Here is a 16,613-nt window from a genome sequence, read left to right as displayed (position 1 = left end):
GTTCTTGCCTGGAGAATCCCAGGGACGGGGGAGCCTGGTGGGCTGCCATCTCTTGGGTCGCACAGAGTCAGACAAGACTGAAGCAACTTAGCAGTAGCAGCAGTAGCAGTAACATATTACTCAGCCGTTAAAAAGAATACATTTGAATCAGTTCTGATGAGATGGATGAAACTGGAGCCGATTATACAGAGTGAAGTAAGCCAGAAAGAAAAACACCAATACAGTATACTAACACATATATATGGAATTTAGAAAGATGGCAATGATGACCCTGTATGCAGGACAGCAAAAAAGACACAGATGTGTATAGCGGACTTTTGGACTCAGGAAGAGGGAGAGGGTGAGATGATTTGGGAGAATGGCATTGAAACATGTATAAAATCATGTAAGAATCGAATTGCCAGTCTATGTCTGATGCAGGATACGGCACGCTTGGGGCTGGTACACGGGGATGACCCAGAGAGATGTTGTGGGGAGTGGGGTGAGAGGGGGGTTCATGTTTGGGAACTCATGTACACCTGTGATGGATTCATGTCAATGTATGGCAAAACCAATACAGAATTGTAAAGTAAAATAAATAAATAAATAAATAAGAATTTTAAAAAAAAAGAAAGAAAGAAGGAGCTGGGAAAGAAAATAGTAGTTACACAACTCCTTCATAAGGTCTATTTCAGTGTCTTAATATAATATTTTTGGGATCTTCTATGCCTTGAATTTTGGCATTTTGTCTGATTTGCTTTAATGATCTGTTATTATATTTCTTATTTTTTACTATATTTTACAGGTTCTTACTTTGACGTCCTTTTTTTTTTAAATCATGGAAATTTAACTATATTTTAAATTTAAGAGATGCTTTCTAAATTTATTATATAAGCTTGGTCTTATATGTAGAAAATAGGTAGCATTTTCTTTGAGTCATATCTGTGCCTTTTCACTTTAAACACTCAGTTATGCATGTCATCTAATTCCCATGTCTCTGGGATTAAAAATTCTTCTGATGACATGCATTTTACCTGTTCAGATATTCATTGCAATTCATATTATCACTTATGCTATTACAGACATTGCTCAAAAAGTTCACAGGTTCTCTGTTCTCTCACATTATCCCAAATAACTTCATTCTCATATCTTTTTGTTTTCATGTAAAGCAGGAATTTTTAATCCCACTTGGAATGTTGCTTTGAAGGCCCAGGTGAAATTTGCTAACTTTAACTTAATAAACTGAGGGGGCTTCCTTGGTGCCTCAAATGGTAAAGGATCCACCTGCGATGCAGGACACCTGGGTTTGGTCCCTGGATCAGGAAGATCCCCTGGAGAATGGAGTGGTTACCCACTCCAGTATTGTTATATAAATGGAAAATAATGCTAAGGAACATTTGCCTTATGGTGGTTCTGGGTTGTTAAATATTAACATGAAGATGGTTGTATTAATTAAGTAGTTTGAAGGGTGGAAAACAGAAAAACTGCCTAAGTGAAACTTGACTGAATATCTTATTTGTTTGGCACTTAAATTATAAAATATGATAAAATTAATGGAAAAAGGATTCAAATCCACATATTAAAATACTTGATTCAGAGTATCACTGTGTTAAGCACTGTCTGAAAAGGACTAAACAGTCATCAAAACTTCATTCTAGGACCTCAATATCTAGGAAAGGTCACCTGCATTTTATTATTTATTTAACATATATTTACTGAGTGCCTTCTGTGTGCAAAGGTGCTGAGAAAAATATAAAAACAGTTATGACAAAATGCTTGCCATCAAGGAGCTTTAGTCTAGCAATCTAGGTATGAGTTTTATGCAAATGACAAGCATATAATTTTAAAGAAATTAAAAGAAAATTAAAGTATGGAAACTCTGTAGCCAGCACTGATAGAACCAGGTTTGAGACCTTTGTCTATGATTTTCTTTATACCTGTCTAGGAAAAGCTGAAGGACTCACAAGGAGCCTATGTGTGCTTGTTCTCTCATGTTTGTGTTACTGAAAAGAATTGTCACCCAGACTTCCAGGCACTAGTAGAGGAAAAGTCAATGATTTTTATTAATCAATGTGCATGCATACTTTGGGCTTCCCAGCTGGCACCACTGGTTAAAAAAAAAAAAAACCCACCTGCCAATGCAGGACACATAAGAGGTGAGGGTTCGATCCCTAGGTTGGCAAGATCCCCTGGAAGAGACATGGTACCCCACTCCAGCATTCTTTCCTGGAGAATCCTCATGGACAGAGGAGCCAGGCAGGCTACAGTCCATGGGGTCACAGAGAGTCAGACACGAATGAGCAAACTGTCCCACACTCATGAGCACACGCGTGCATACTTTATCTTGGTCTGCTCCTTTTCATCATTAACAGAAGGCAGAAATTGTTTCACAGATGGTTATGGTTTTTCTCTCTCTGGGACCTACTTGAATTTGATATTACTACATACTGGTTTTCTTCCTTTCCTATGATTTTGAGAAAAAAAGGAGAAGGAAAAGGACTTTCCTCTTAAATATTTTCTACTTGGGTCATTTTTCTGTGTTAAATCAAATGACAGTAGCCCCCTTACTTCCATCACACTAAACTTGTACATATTTCAGAGTATTTTTGTATACATTTTCTCATTTCTCAGGCAACAATTTTGTGAGATAGCTCAGACAGACACCCTCATTTTACTTATGAAGAAACTAATGTAGAAAGGTTATATGTTCTAGTGGTTTTTTAAGGGTCAATATTAGGCAAAATGAATGTGGAAGAATTTGGCAAAACTTTTGCTTATAGGGAGTAAGATATGAACAGGCTGCCTTAGTAACATTCCATTTATTGCAAATTTATTTCTTAAATAGGATGTTTGTTTTTGTTTTTGTTTTTTAAAAGCAACCTAACTATTTTCTTAACTTCTAAGGGTGCCTTTAGCCGTCTTGACCCAACCGGAGCATTTGAAAAAGAAATGATTGACAGAATTCCCTGTGGTCGTCTGGGAACTGTGGAAGAACTTGCAAATCTTGCTGCTTTCCTTTGTAGTGATTATGCTTCTTGGATTAATGGAGCTGTAAGCATAGTTTTCTCTCTCAACACTTTTGGGAGGTAGATTTGGGGTGGGGAGGTGGATTTGGGGTGTGGAGGTGGATTGTAGAACCAACCCTGATGATGTTGAATGTAAATATGATTTAAATTATTTAATTAGCTGTATTTAGTATGTTATTTATAATATAGAAATACTAATATAGTTTAAGCTTACGGAGTTGATTCATTAATAAATTAATTTTATTAAATGCAAGTAACTCTGGTAGACATGCCTTTAAGCTGATCTTTAAGATTGGGTAGAATTTGAAATCATAGAAATGATGGAAAGAGGATTTTTAAGAGAGTAAATCAATTTAGGTTTAATTGTCAGTTTTTTCTTTAAAACTTGTGCTTGGATTGAAAGTGTCAGAGATATTCTGATCAGTTAGGAGGGAGAAGTGGCTAATGGCTCAGAAAACTTTTTAAAAGAAGTTAATTTCACAGCTTTTATTATCATTTTTTAGGTAATTAGATTTGATGGTGGAGAGGAAGTACTTATTTCAGGGGAATTCAACAGTCTGAGGAAGGTAATGCCATTTTGTGAATATAATACAATATTAACAGTGAGGATACTAAGCTTTAAAAACACTCAAGAACCTCATTAAATTGACTTTTTTCTTTTTGTGGTAGGTCACCAAGGATCAGTGGGACATAATAGAAGGACTTATCAGGAAGACCAAAGGCTCCTAAAACTACTCTGGTCTCATCTTGGTTATAATGGAAATTATGCAGACTATCTATAGTGATTTGAATATTTTCAGGTCTAATAAATTGTTAATTAGCACGCATTCCTGGAATGTGTATTATATGCTAGGCCAATGGTAGGTAGATCTTGTACATTAAAAGATGAATAAGATGGGATATTGTCTCTTCAAAGAATTTTTAAACAATAAAAACAGGAAAGTGAAAGGCTATTAACAGAACTAAAAGGTGCTTAGAAATGCAGAGAAAGGGACAGATATTTGTAACTGGAGAAAATCAGGAGAAACTTAATGGTGGAAGTAGCATTTAAGTTACATGTTAAAACTATGTCTTTGGTGATGGTGTCTAAAAGAAAACAGAGGATTTACAATAAATCTAATAATGGACTCTGTCTTTTCAGTGTATTTCCTTTTCATTGTACTTATGAATTGTCTTCTTTAACTCAGTAATAATTGTTTTTTTTTCTTTTAAATTTATTTATTATTTATTTTACTTTACAATTCTGTATTGGTTTTGCCATACATTGACATGAATCCACCACGGGTGTACATGCATTCCCAAACCTGAACCCCCCTCCCACCCCCCCTCCCCACAACATCTCTCTGGGTCATCCCCGCGTACCAGCCCCAAGCGTGCCATATCCTGCATCGGACATAGACTGGCAATTCAATTCTTACATGATATTATACATGTTTCAATACCATTCTTCCAAGTCATCTCACCCTCTCCCTCTCCCACTGAGTCCAAAAGTCCGTTATACACATCTGTGTCTTTTTTGTTGTCCTGCATACAGGGTCATCATTGCCATCTTTCTAAATTCCATATATATGTGTTAGTATACTGTATTGGTGTTTTTCTTTCTGGCTTACTTCACTCTGTATAATCGGCTCCAGTTTCATCCATCTCATCAGAACTGATTCAAATGTATTCTTTTTAACGACTGAGTAATACTCCATTGTGTATATGTACCACAGCTTTCTTATCCATTCATCTGCTGATGGACATCTAGGTTGTTTCCATGTCCTGGCTATTATAAACAATGCTGCGATGAACATTGAGGTACATGTGTCTCTTTCAATTCTGGTTTCCTCTGTGTGTATGCCCAGTAGTGGGATTGCTGGGTCATAATGTAGTTCTATTTGCAATTTTTTAAGGAATCTCCACACTGTTCTCCATAGTAGCTGTACTAGTTTGCATTCCCACCAACAGTGTAGGAGGGTTCCCTTCTCTCCACACCCTCTCCAGCATTTATTGCTTGCAGATTTTTGGATCGCAGACATTCTGACTGGTGTGAAGTGGTACCTCATCGTGGTTTTGATTTGCATTTCTCTAATAATGCGTGATGTTGAGCATCTTTTCATGTGTTTGTTAGCCATCCGTATGTCTTCTTTGGAGAAATGTCTATTTAGTTCTTTGGCCCATTTTTTGATTGGGTCGTTTATTTTTCTGGAATTGAGCTGCAGGAGTTGCTTGTATATTTTTGAGATTAGTTGTTTGTCAGTTGCTTCATTTGCTATTATTTTCTCCCATTCGGAAGGCTGTCTTTTCACTTTGCTTATATTTTCCTTTGTTGTGCAGAAGCTTTTAATTTTAATTAGGTCCCATTGGTTTATTTTTGCTTTTATTTCCAGAATTCTGGGAGGTGGATCATAGAGGATCCTGCTGTGGTTTATGTCGGAGAGTGTTTTGCCTATGTTTTCCTCTAGGAGTTTTATAGTTTCTGGTCTTACATTTAGATCTTTAATCCATTTTGAGTTTATCTTTGTGTGCGGTGTTAGAAAGTGATCTAGTTTCATTCTTTTACAAGTGGTTGACCAGTTTTCCCAGCACCACTTGTTAAAGAGATTGTCTTTACTCCATTGTATATTCTTGCCTCCTTTGTCAAAGATAAGGTGTCCATATGTGTGTGGATTTATCTCTGGGCTTTCTATTTTGTTCCATTGATCTATATTTCTGTCTTTGTGCCAATACCATACTGTCTTGATGACTGTGGCTTTGTAGTAGAGCCTGAAGTCAGGCAGGTTGATTCCTCCAGTTCCATTCTTCTTTCTCAAGATTGCTTTGGCTATTCGTGGTTTTTTGTATTTCCATACAAATCTTGAAATTATTTGTTCTGGTTCTGTGAAAAATATCTCTGGAAGCTTGATAGGGATAATAATTCAGTTTTAACTCGGTATTAACTCAGTTAACTTAGTATTAATTCAAACAAGTTTTTGCCAGGACCTATTTTGTAACTAGAAGTTTTATTTGGCAGTAAGAATAAAACATGAAGAGTATACAGCATTTGTACTCTTAAAACTCATTATCTAACAGGATAGATGAACTTGTAAATAATTATTTATGATTCATTGTGATAAATAGTCCAGCAGGGTTATGGAGGGGGAAGTAATTCATTCTGTTTCTAGAGTTTAAAGAAAGTGACACCTAGTAGCATTTCATCTCAGCATTTAAAGTATATGTTCTCTATGACTTACAATTATCAGAAGGAAAGGATGGGGTGGGGAGGAATAGACGGGGAGTTTGGGATTGACATGTATACTGCAATATTTAGGATGGATAGCACAGGGAACTCTGCTCAATATTCTATAATAACCTAAATGGGAAAAGAATTTGGAAAAGAATAGAGAAAAAACCTTTTTAAATAAAATGCTTGTTTTGAAAAAAATAAAATTACTAGAATAGGAAATGCTAAAAAAATTAAGTGTGTATTCTCTGTGTAGAAAAGATGAACAAAGCTTATAAAAACTTTTCGTGTATAATTTCATTTTATTCCATATTTAATTTGACTAATTTGTCATCCTAAGAATCAAATAACAAAAAATCCACAGTTTCAAGTTGATATAGATATAATTTTGGGTTTATATTTTTAAAAAGTATTTTGCTTTCATTATTGTTGTTCAGTCATTAAGTCATGACTGACTCTTTCATGACTCCATGGACTGTATAGCTCTCCAGGCTCCCTGTCCACGAGATTTCCCAGGCAAGAATATTGGAGTGGCTTGCCATTTAGGAATCATTCATTATATGCTCAGCAGACTGACTTTCCCCATTGCCTAAGTTACTAAGAGAGGGCACCAGCAGCTTCCATCTTACCTCCTGCAAAAGAATCTAGTTTTTCTGTTTGAACTCATATACTTTAAACCTGATATACAAATCCTTATTACATTGATGTTAATTATATGCATTAATTACATTAAATTGTGTACATAAATGGTTTAGAATTTGTATCCTTTACATGTATGATAATTTTGCCTTTTATTGGGGCCCCATACCTATCTCCATTTACCTTTAAAAATAACCATTTCCTCTCTTCTGTCCACATCTTTCTTCTTTATTTTTAAATTATCAATACTTATTATGGTGTAGGGAAAAAAAGTGACAGTAGTTACATAAATGACTTTTATAAGTTTCATCACTCTTATTTTCTTCATGATAAAATTCAAAATTGCAATATCTGCTTCACAGGGTTGTTATGAGGATTAAGTGAGAGAACTAAAAACACCATGTTAAGCATCAAGCACACAAATGAAAGAAAAGGCCCTTCTGTTTTTCTACTCTTTGATTTTTAAGAAATTATTATCATAGAAAATGTGAGAATACAAAAGAATAAAAAATTTGAAAGTTAACTTCCTAAAGCAAACTTCTGTTAACATTTTGGTATATTTATTTTCAACTTTTTGCCTTTTTTCATTTAATCTTTATTTTTTATGAAAGTAATTTGTTTATATAATTTATATAGGAAAGAGTTCACTGAAATCCCCACTCCAGAGCTGTCTTCCTATGTAATTATCTTCAGTTCTTTTAATTTTTTTTTTCTGGAATTACATGAGCTTGCAAAGGGTTGGACATGACTGAATGGCTAACATGTTTTGGGCTTCCCTTGTGGCTGAGCTGGTAAAGAATCCACCTGCAATGCAGGAGACCCCAGTTCAATTCCTGGTTTGGGAAGATCTCCTGGAGAAGGGAAAGGCTACCCACTCCAGTATTCTGGCCTGGAGAATTCCATGGATTGTATAGTCCATGGGGACACAAAGAGTTGGACATGACTGAGCGAATTTCACTTCTGCTTCCTTGACTATGCTAAAGCCTTTCAATGTGGGGATCACAAACTGGAAAATTCTTCAAGAGATGGGAATACCAGACCACCTTACATGCCTGCTGAGAAACCTGTGTGCAGGTCAAGAAGCAACAGTTAGAACTGGCCGTAGGACAACAGACTGGTTCCACATTGGGAAAGGAGTATGTCAAGGCTGTATATTGTCAGTCTTTTTAACTTATACACAGAGTACATCATGCAAAATGCTAGACTAGATGAAGACAAGCTGGAATCACGATTCTCAGGAGAAATATCAACAACCTCAGATATGCAGATGATACCACTTTAATGGCAGAAAGGGAAGAGGAACATCACCTCTTGTGAAGGTGAAAGAGGAGAGTAAAAAAGCTGGCTTGAAACTCTACATTCAAAAAAAAAATGGAAAATAGAAGGGAAAAGAGTGGGAACAGTGACAGATTTTATTGTCTTGGACTCCAAAATCACTGTGGACAGGGACTGGAGCCATGAAACCGAAAGATGCTTGCTCCTTGGAAGGAAGGCTATGACAAACATAGACTGTGTATTAAAAAGCAGACACATCAATTTGCCAACAACAGTCTGCATAGTCAAAGCTATGGTTTTCCCACTAGTCATGTATGGATGTGAGAGTGGGACCATAAAGAAGGCTGAGTGCAGATGAATTGATACTTTCAAATTATGGTGCTGGAACGTCTTCTGGATTGCAGTCCCTTGGACAGCAAAGAGATCAAACCAGTAAAACAATCCTAAAGGAAATCAATCCTGAGTTTTCATTGGAAGGACTGATACTGAAGCTGAAGCTCCAATACTTTGGGCACCTGATGCAAAGAGCTGACTCACTGGAAAAGACCCCGATGCTGGGAAAGATAGAAGGCAAAAGGAGAAGCGGGGGCAGAGGATGAGATAGTTAGATAGCATCATCAACTCGATGGACGTGAATCTGAACAAACTACGGGAGACAGTAGAAGACAGAGAAGCCTTGTGTCCTGCCGTCCACGGGGTCACAAGGACTTGGACACAACTTAGCAACTGAACAACAACTCCAGCTTTCTTTTGATTTCCACTTGCATGGAACAGCGTTTTCCATCACTATACTTTCAGTCTGTATGTGTCCCTAGATCTGAAGCAGGTCTTTTGTAGGCAGCCTATACACAGATCTTGTTTCTTAATCCATTCAGTGAGTGTGTCTCTTTTGGTTGGAGCATTTAATCTGTTTACATATAAGGTAATTATTAATATGTACTTACTTCCGTTTTGTTAATTGTTTTGTTTATGTGATTCTTTTTCTTTTGTGTTTCCTACCTAAGGAAGTTCCTTTAGCATTGTTTTTTCAGGCTGGTTTGCTTGGGTTGAATTCTCTTAGCTTTTGCTTATCTGTAAAGCTTTCAATTTCCCTATCAAATCGGAATGAGATCCTTGCTGGGTAGAGTAATCTTGGTTGTATGTTTTTCCTTTTCATCGCTTTTAATATAGCCTGCTACCCCCTTCTCTCCTGCAGAGCTTCTGCAAAAGCTTATGGGGATTTCCTTGTATATTATTTTTGCTTTTCCCTTGCTGCATTTTTTCTTTGAATTTAATTTTGAATTAATTTTTGTTAGTTTGATTAATATATGTCTTGATGTTTATCCTTTATGGGACTCATTGGTCTTCCTGGACTTGGGTTGCTATTTTCTTTCCCATGCTAGGAAATTTTTTTCTATGACATCTTCAAATAGTTTCTCATACCCTTTCCTTTTCTCTTCTTCCGGGATTCCTCTAATTCGAATGTTACTGTGTTTAGTGTTGCCCCAGAATTCTCTAAGACAGTCTTCGATTTTTTTCCCTCTATTTTTTTTTTTAAATTCCACTCCTTGGCAGTTATTTCCACCATTCTATTTTCCAACTCATTTATCTCTTCCTCTGTCTCATTTATTCTGCTATTAATTCCTTCTATGTCAGGGAATGTTTAACAGGAGGATTCCTATGTGCTGTTTCTCATAAATCCTCTGTTTCTTATCAGTTTCTGTTGTCGGAAACTAGTAGAACAGCAAGCCGCTCCCAGGACTGAAATCATAGGATGAGACAGGCTTGAATCTCCTTCAGTAAACATTCTCCTTATGACAAAACTGCTTAGTCTCGATCCTTTCTTGAGATGTGGATTGTCTCCTGACCTTGTGGCCGTTATTGATCCCTTGTTCCCTTGGTAACAGTTGCTGTACGTTTGGTTTTCTGATCTTTATCATTGTCGAAAGAAATTTCTTGTACCACAGCCTATATATACTCACAGAAAGATCATTAAAGCACCTTTGCTCCATCAGAGCTTGGGTCCCCATGTCTTTCTTTTTTTCTCTCTCTCTCTCCCACCCTCTGGCTCTCTCTCACTTTCTTATCATCGACTCTGGACCACCAGGTTCCAATCCATTAAAGGACCCCAACACTTCTACTGTATTTTTCATTTCATTTGATATTCATCTCTGTTTGTTCTTTAGTTCTTCTAGGTCTTTGTTAAACATTTGTTGTATTTTCTCAATCTATGCCTCCATTCTATTTCTAAGATTTTCAATCATTACTATTATCAGTCTAAATTCCTTTTCAGGCGGGTTGCCTATTTCCTCTTCATGTATTTAGTCATATAGATTTTTACCTTGGTCTTTCATCTGTAACATATTTTTTTGTCATTTCCTTTTTTTTTTTTTTAATAGATTCCTGTCTTCTGGTTGTTTGGCCTGAAGTTTCTAGCACTGGAAATTGCAGGCAGTTGGGTGGAGCTGGGTCTTAGTGTGAGACGTGGACCTCCAGGAGACCTTACTTTGATTAATATCCCCTGGGTTCTGATGTTTTTCTGTTAGTCCAGTAGTTTGGACTTGGCACTCCCAGTACAGGAACTCAGGCCTGACCTCTGGCCCAAGAACCAAGATCCTGCAGGTTGTGCAGTGTGGCAAAAAGAAAATAAATAATAAATAAATAAGAGTAACAAAGAATACCAAATAAGTTGAGAATATTAACAAATATTAGAGAATATATATATGAAGCAACTGGAAGGTAAAACAGAACCCCAATAACAAAAACAAAAAAGTGCTTCTGTCCTTTGAGTATCAGGCTTGGGGTCTCCACAGGCTGCCCTGGGCTGAATGCTTGGGGGACTGCCAGTAACTTCTCCTGATATCTATTCCCTGAGGGTCCCTCCCCATCCAGCTTGTCTCTTCCTCCTCTGTGAGCAGAGGGAGACTTGGAAGGTGGTGGATCAGGTGCAGGGCCTCAGCAGGTCCCCCAGGCCGAGTTGGTGCGGGGATGTGAGCCACATTCCCCTCTGATCCTCCAACCCCCAGGTCCCTTCCTGCCCCCACCGGCCCCTCAATGTAAGTGTGCCTCTTCAGGTGTATGGATACTTCCCCTCCTCCAGCTTCCCCCAGGGGCCCTGACCACCTGCGGCCTCCCCTTCTTCCCCCTCCCTCCCCCAAAGTCCTGTCCTGTTGCTCAGGGATTTCTCCCATCCACCTGGGTGTTGAAGTCCCCACAGGCATCTGGCCGTGTCTTGGCTGTGCAGAGATGTGGATTCCATGTGCTCCGTCTCCTCCATCCGGACTCCACCCCTTCCACCCCTTCATTTCATAAAGAGAGCTGATGCTCAAGGAAGTTAGGACTTGACCAAGGTCTCATGATTAAGCTAAGCTTATGTTTCCTGCTCAATTGGACCAGTTTCTTGGGATCATCATTTAAACCAAGAGACAACAATAAGGTCTTTAAGAGATACAGTTCTATTACAAAAGCCTGAAAAGAAAAAGGCCCATTAATTTTTCGGCATGGGGGGATTGTCTCTTGATCAATTTTATTTTGTTGTAACTGTACATAAAATATTTGTTGTATTTTCATAAATTCATGCACAGCCTCAATCCCTTTAACTTCAATTTCCTTCCAAGGTCTTGCAGTTCTCAAATGTACAGTAATATAACCCTTGGGTCTGGAGACAGAAAACATGGTGCTTAATACAAAATCTCAACTCCTTACGCTGGTAGAGGTGATCTTGCCTGCTCTATCTTACACACCCTCTCCCCTCACCCAGGCTCACAGCAGCTTTCTTTCTATTCCTCAGAATTATTCAGCCTAGGGCCTTTGCACTAGCAGTTTATTCATCCTATGAATGTGCTTTTCCTTATCTTTATATAGCTGGCTTTTTCAGGGATGCTTTGGACACCATTAATTTTTCAAAAATAATTTTAATTGATCTATGATTGCTAAAAATACTCAAATCATGAATTTTCACAAAGAGAATTTGGTTGTATAACAACTAAGCAGGTAAGAAACAAAATATCACCAGGCGTTCAGAAGCCTTGCTTGTGTTCCCTGCTGTGACTCCATTTTTCTCCCTAAAACTAACCGATATTTCGACTTCTAACATCTAAGTTAAGCTGCTTTTGAAGTTTCTATTTAGAATTATAAAACACGTATTCTTATATTTTTGGATTTTATCTACATAGCAATTGCTTTGTCATTGTTCAGTTGCCAAGTTGTGCCCAATTCTCTGCAACCCCATCAACTATAGCACGCCAGTTTCCCCTACCTTTCACCATCTCCCTGAGTTTGCTCAAACTCATGTCCATTGAGTCAGTGATGCCATCCAACCGTCTCATCCTCTGTCACCCTTTTCTTATCTTGCCCTCAGTCTTTCCCAGCATCAGAGTCTTTTCCAATGAGTCAGTTCTTCCCATCAGGTGGCCAAAGTATTGGAGCTTCAGCTTCAGCATTAGTCTTTCCAGTGAATATTCAGGACTGATTTCCTTTAGGATGGACTGGTTGGATCTCCTTGCAGTCCAAGGGACTCTCAAGAGTCTTCTCCTACACCACACAGTTCAAAAGCATCAATTCTTCAGTGCTCAGCTTTCTTTATAGTCCAACTCCCACATCCATACATGACTACTGGAAAAACCATAGCTTTGACTAGATGGATTTTGTTGGTAAAGTAATGTCTCTGCTTTTTAATATGCTCTCTAGGTTTGTCATAACTTTTCTTCCAAGGAGCAAGTGCCTTTTAATTTCACAGCTGCAGTCACCATCTGAAGTGACTTTGGAGCACAAGAAAATAAAGTCTGTCACTGTTTCCACTGTTTCCCCATCTCTTTGCCATGAAGTGATGGGATTGGATGCCATGATCTTCATTTTTTGAATGTTGAGTTTTAAGCCAGCTTTTTCACTCTCCTCTTTCACTTTCCTCAAGAGGCTCTTCAGTTCTTCTTCCTTTCTGCCATAAGGGTGGTGTCATCTGCATGTCTGAGGTTATTGATATTTCTCCCAGCAATCTTGATTCTAACTTGTGCTTCATCCAGCCCAGCATTTCTCATGATGTACTCTGCATAAAAGTTAAATAACCAGGGTGACAATATACAGCCTTGATATTCTTTTCCTAATTTGAAACCAGTCTGTTGTTCCATGTCCAGTTCTAACTGTTGCTTCCTGACCTGCAAACAAATTTCTCATGAGTCAGGTAAGGTGGTCTGATATTCCTATCTCTTTTAAGAATTTTCCACAGTTTGTTGTGATCCACACAGTCAAAAGATTTGGCATAGCCAATGAAGCAGAAATAGATGTTTTTCTGGAACTCTCTTGCTTTTTCTATAATCCAATGGATGTTGACAATTTGATCTCTGGTTCCTCTGCCTTTTCTAAAGCCAGCTTGAGCATCTAGAGGTTCTTGGTGCATGCACTGTTGAAACCTCACTTGGAGAATTTTAAGCATTACTTTACTAGCATGTGAGATGAGTGCAATTGTGCAGTGGTTTGAACATTCTGTGGCATTGCCTTTCTTTGGGAAGGAAACTGACTTTTCCAGTCTTGTGGCCACTGCTGAGTTTTCCAAATTTGCTGACATATTGAGTGCTGCACTTCAATAGCATCATCTTTTAGGATTAGAAACAGCTCAGCTGGATTCCATCCCCTCCACTAGCTTTGTTCCTAGTGATGCTTCCTAAGGCCCACTTGACTTCGCACCCCAGGATGTCTGACTAGTGAGTGATTGAACCATCATGGTTATCTGGGTCATGAAGATCTTTTTTGTATAGTTCTGTGTATTCTTGCCACCTTTTCTTAATATCTTTTGTTTCTGTTAAGTCCATACCGTTTCTGTCCTTTATTGAGCCCATCTTTGCATGAAATGTTCCCTTGGTATCTCTAATTTTCTTGAAGAGATCTCTAGTCTTTCCAATTCTATTGTTTTCCTCTATTTCTTTGTACTGATCACTGAGGAAGGCTTCCTTATCTCTCTTTGCTATTATCTAGAACACTGCATTCATATGGCTATATCTTTCCTTTTCTTCTTTGCCTTTCATTTCTTGTCTTTTCTCAGCTCTTTGTAAGGCCTCCTCAGACAATCACTTTGGCTTCTTATATTTCCTTTTCTTGAGAATGGTTTTGGACACCACCTCCCGTATAATGTTGTGAACCTCTGTCCACAGTTCTTCAGGCGTTCTGTCTGTCATATCTAATCCCTTGAATCTATATCTCACTTCCACTATATAGTCATGAGGGATTTGATTTAGGTCATACCTGAATGGCCTAGTGTTTTTCCCTACTTTCTTCAATTTGAGCCTGAATTTTGCAATAATGAGCTGATGGTGGAGCCACCGTCAGTTCTCGGTCTTATTTTTGCTGACTCTATAGAGCTTCTCCATCTTTGTCTGCAAATAGTATGATCAGTTTGATTTTGTTATTGACCATCTGGTGGTGACCGTGTGTAGGCTTGTCTCCTGTGTTCATTCTCATAGTTATGTAACATTTCACTGTACAAATATACCAGTTTATTTGCCCTGCTGTTGGTATACGTTGGATTATTTCTAGTTTGGGTTATGTCAAATACAATGCTGCTTGCTTTAAGCATCCTTTTTTTTTTTTTTTTTTTGAAGATACATAGACCTTCCTCTGTTAGGTTGCTAAGCCTAAAAATGAAATTTCTGGATTGTGAAGCGTTGTGTGCGTGTGCTTTGTCACTCAGTCGTGTCTCTTTGCAACCCAATAAACTCTAACCTGCCAGGCTCTGTTCATGGAATTTTCCAGGCAAGAATACTGGAGCTGGAGCCTGTTGCCATTTCCTACTCCAGGGGATCTTCCTGATGGATCTCTTGCATCATCAGGCAAATTCTTTACCACTGAGCCACCTGGGAAGCCCATGAACTGTACATGCATTCAAATTCAGTAGATACTGCCAAATGGCTTTTCAAGGTCTTCACAACTTAACTTCCCACCAAGCAGTGTGTAAACATGTTCACTGTGCCACAACATCACCAATACTTGGCATTCAAAAATCTCTTTAACTTTAGCCTCTCTGGTGAGTGCATGATAGTATTCCACTTATTTTAATTTGATTTCTCCTGATTACTAATAACACTGATTATGTTATTTTTATTTTGGATAGTTAGATATCCTTTTATTTGTGAAATGCCTGTTCAGCCTTCTTACACATTTTTATGTTGTGTTAAATATAAACATTGTTTTCAGAAACAATGTTTATATATTTGTACTTTTGTCAGTGTTATAAATCGTTGAAGGAGGTCATCAAGTGGACTTGAGTACAGGTTGACCCAAGAGTTGAGTCCAGGCTCCTCACTCTCTCCTTCCTAGAATGTCCATTTGACCTACCCTTCCTACAACCAGAGAGAGCTATTTCAGCCATGAGTAGGTAAGGTACTGTGAGACCACCTGGATTGAATGTATGACTGAACCCAGGGTCAAGGCTCTATAGAAACTCTCAGATTCAGGTGGGTGAGTGTGGAGGTCTACTCACTTAACATCCAAGCCAAACCTTGTATGCAAATTTCCTTACTTACTAAAACTGCCACCTACCAGTCTGGAGTGGCCTGCCTCTTTCCTAGGTCTCTCCACGCCCTCTGTGTACTGGGGTCAGTTTCAGTTTCACCTGGGAAACTCTCAAGATTTTGAGTCAACACAAATACCTTTTCACACGCTGGTGTTTGGTTTTCAGGCTACAAGCAACTTTGTTCTCTTAATAGCATATTTTTGGGAACAGAGTTCTTAATTTTAATAGAGTCCAATTTTCAGTCTGCTTTTTCATAATTGGTTAAGGAATTTTTCCATGCTTGAAGTATTAGAGATATTCTCTTGCTGTCTGCATACACTTCAGACTGGTAACATACTTGGAATGGATTTTGTGATATGAGGAAGGTGTTATACGAGCTATCTTACATTTATTCTTTCAGATTCATTTTCCATTCTTCATTCTGTTCTCTGCTCCAGGAGGCTGGCCTTGCACCTATATGTAATTGTGACTGATTTAGCTGAGTTGTAAGAATTTTCCCTGGGAGTCTTTAGGAGTTAAAGTCCACCCTGATTGCACAGGTGCTCAGTTTGTGGCCCTTATTACTGTCAGCACTCTAGGAAGTTCCCTCAGATATCCTCCCATCAGAATTTTTGCTGTTGCTTTTCTTTCTTTTTCCTTGCTATTATTGTAAGAGTACCAAACCTGGTCTAGTTATGGTGTATACTTTGTTATAAACAGCTGTTCACCCACAGATGAAATGTAGGGAAATTCTGTATATTATTCCTATGCCTCTGGAGAACATCTTTCATAAAGAAATATTTGATTATGTTTGCTGAGATTTCTTTGTAAATCTTAATGTCAGAGACACCTATTAATTCAATGAGGCATCCCATAATTCGACAATAATGAGTTAAACAGGTTTACATTTATTTAAATGTCTTGTGCTGTGCTTAGTCGCTCAGTCGTGTCCAACTCTTTGCAACCCCATGGACTGTATCCCACCAGGCTCCTCTGTCCATGGGGATTCTCCAGGCAAGAATACTGG

The 16,613-nt window shown here is 38.2% G+C and overlaps 1 protein-coding gene across 2 annotated transcripts in view; it reads left to right on the top strand.

Annotated features, from left to right (window-relative positions):
• Window positions 1-4,137, top strand: part of DECR1 (2,4-dienoyl-CoA reductase 1) — a 47,380-nt gene extending 43,243 nt beyond the window's left edge. For both annotated transcript variants that reach the window (XM_040261110.1, XM_040261111.1), the window contains exons 8-10: window positions 2,884-3,030; window positions 3,509-3,571; window positions 3,675-4,137. In XM_040261110.1, the coding sequence (XP_040117044.1) occupies window positions 2,884-3,030; window positions 3,509-3,571; window positions 3,675-3,734 (270 nt within the window). In that variant the 3' untranslated portion in view covers window positions 3,735-4,137. The remainder of the gene's footprint in view (window positions 1-2,883; window positions 3,031-3,508; window positions 3,572-3,674) is intronic.
• Window positions 4,138-16,613: the final 12,476 nt, after the last annotated feature.

Source organism: Oryx dammah, unplaced genomic scaffold, assembly GCF_014754425.2.
Source record: "Oryx dammah isolate SB20612 unplaced genomic scaffold, SCBI_Odam_1.1 HiC_scaffold_19, whole genome shotgun sequence".
Taxonomy (NCBI): domain Eukaryota; kingdom Metazoa; phylum Chordata; class Mammalia; order Artiodactyla; family Bovidae; genus Oryx; species Oryx dammah.
This window is presented reverse-complemented; position numbering and strand designations above follow the sequence as displayed.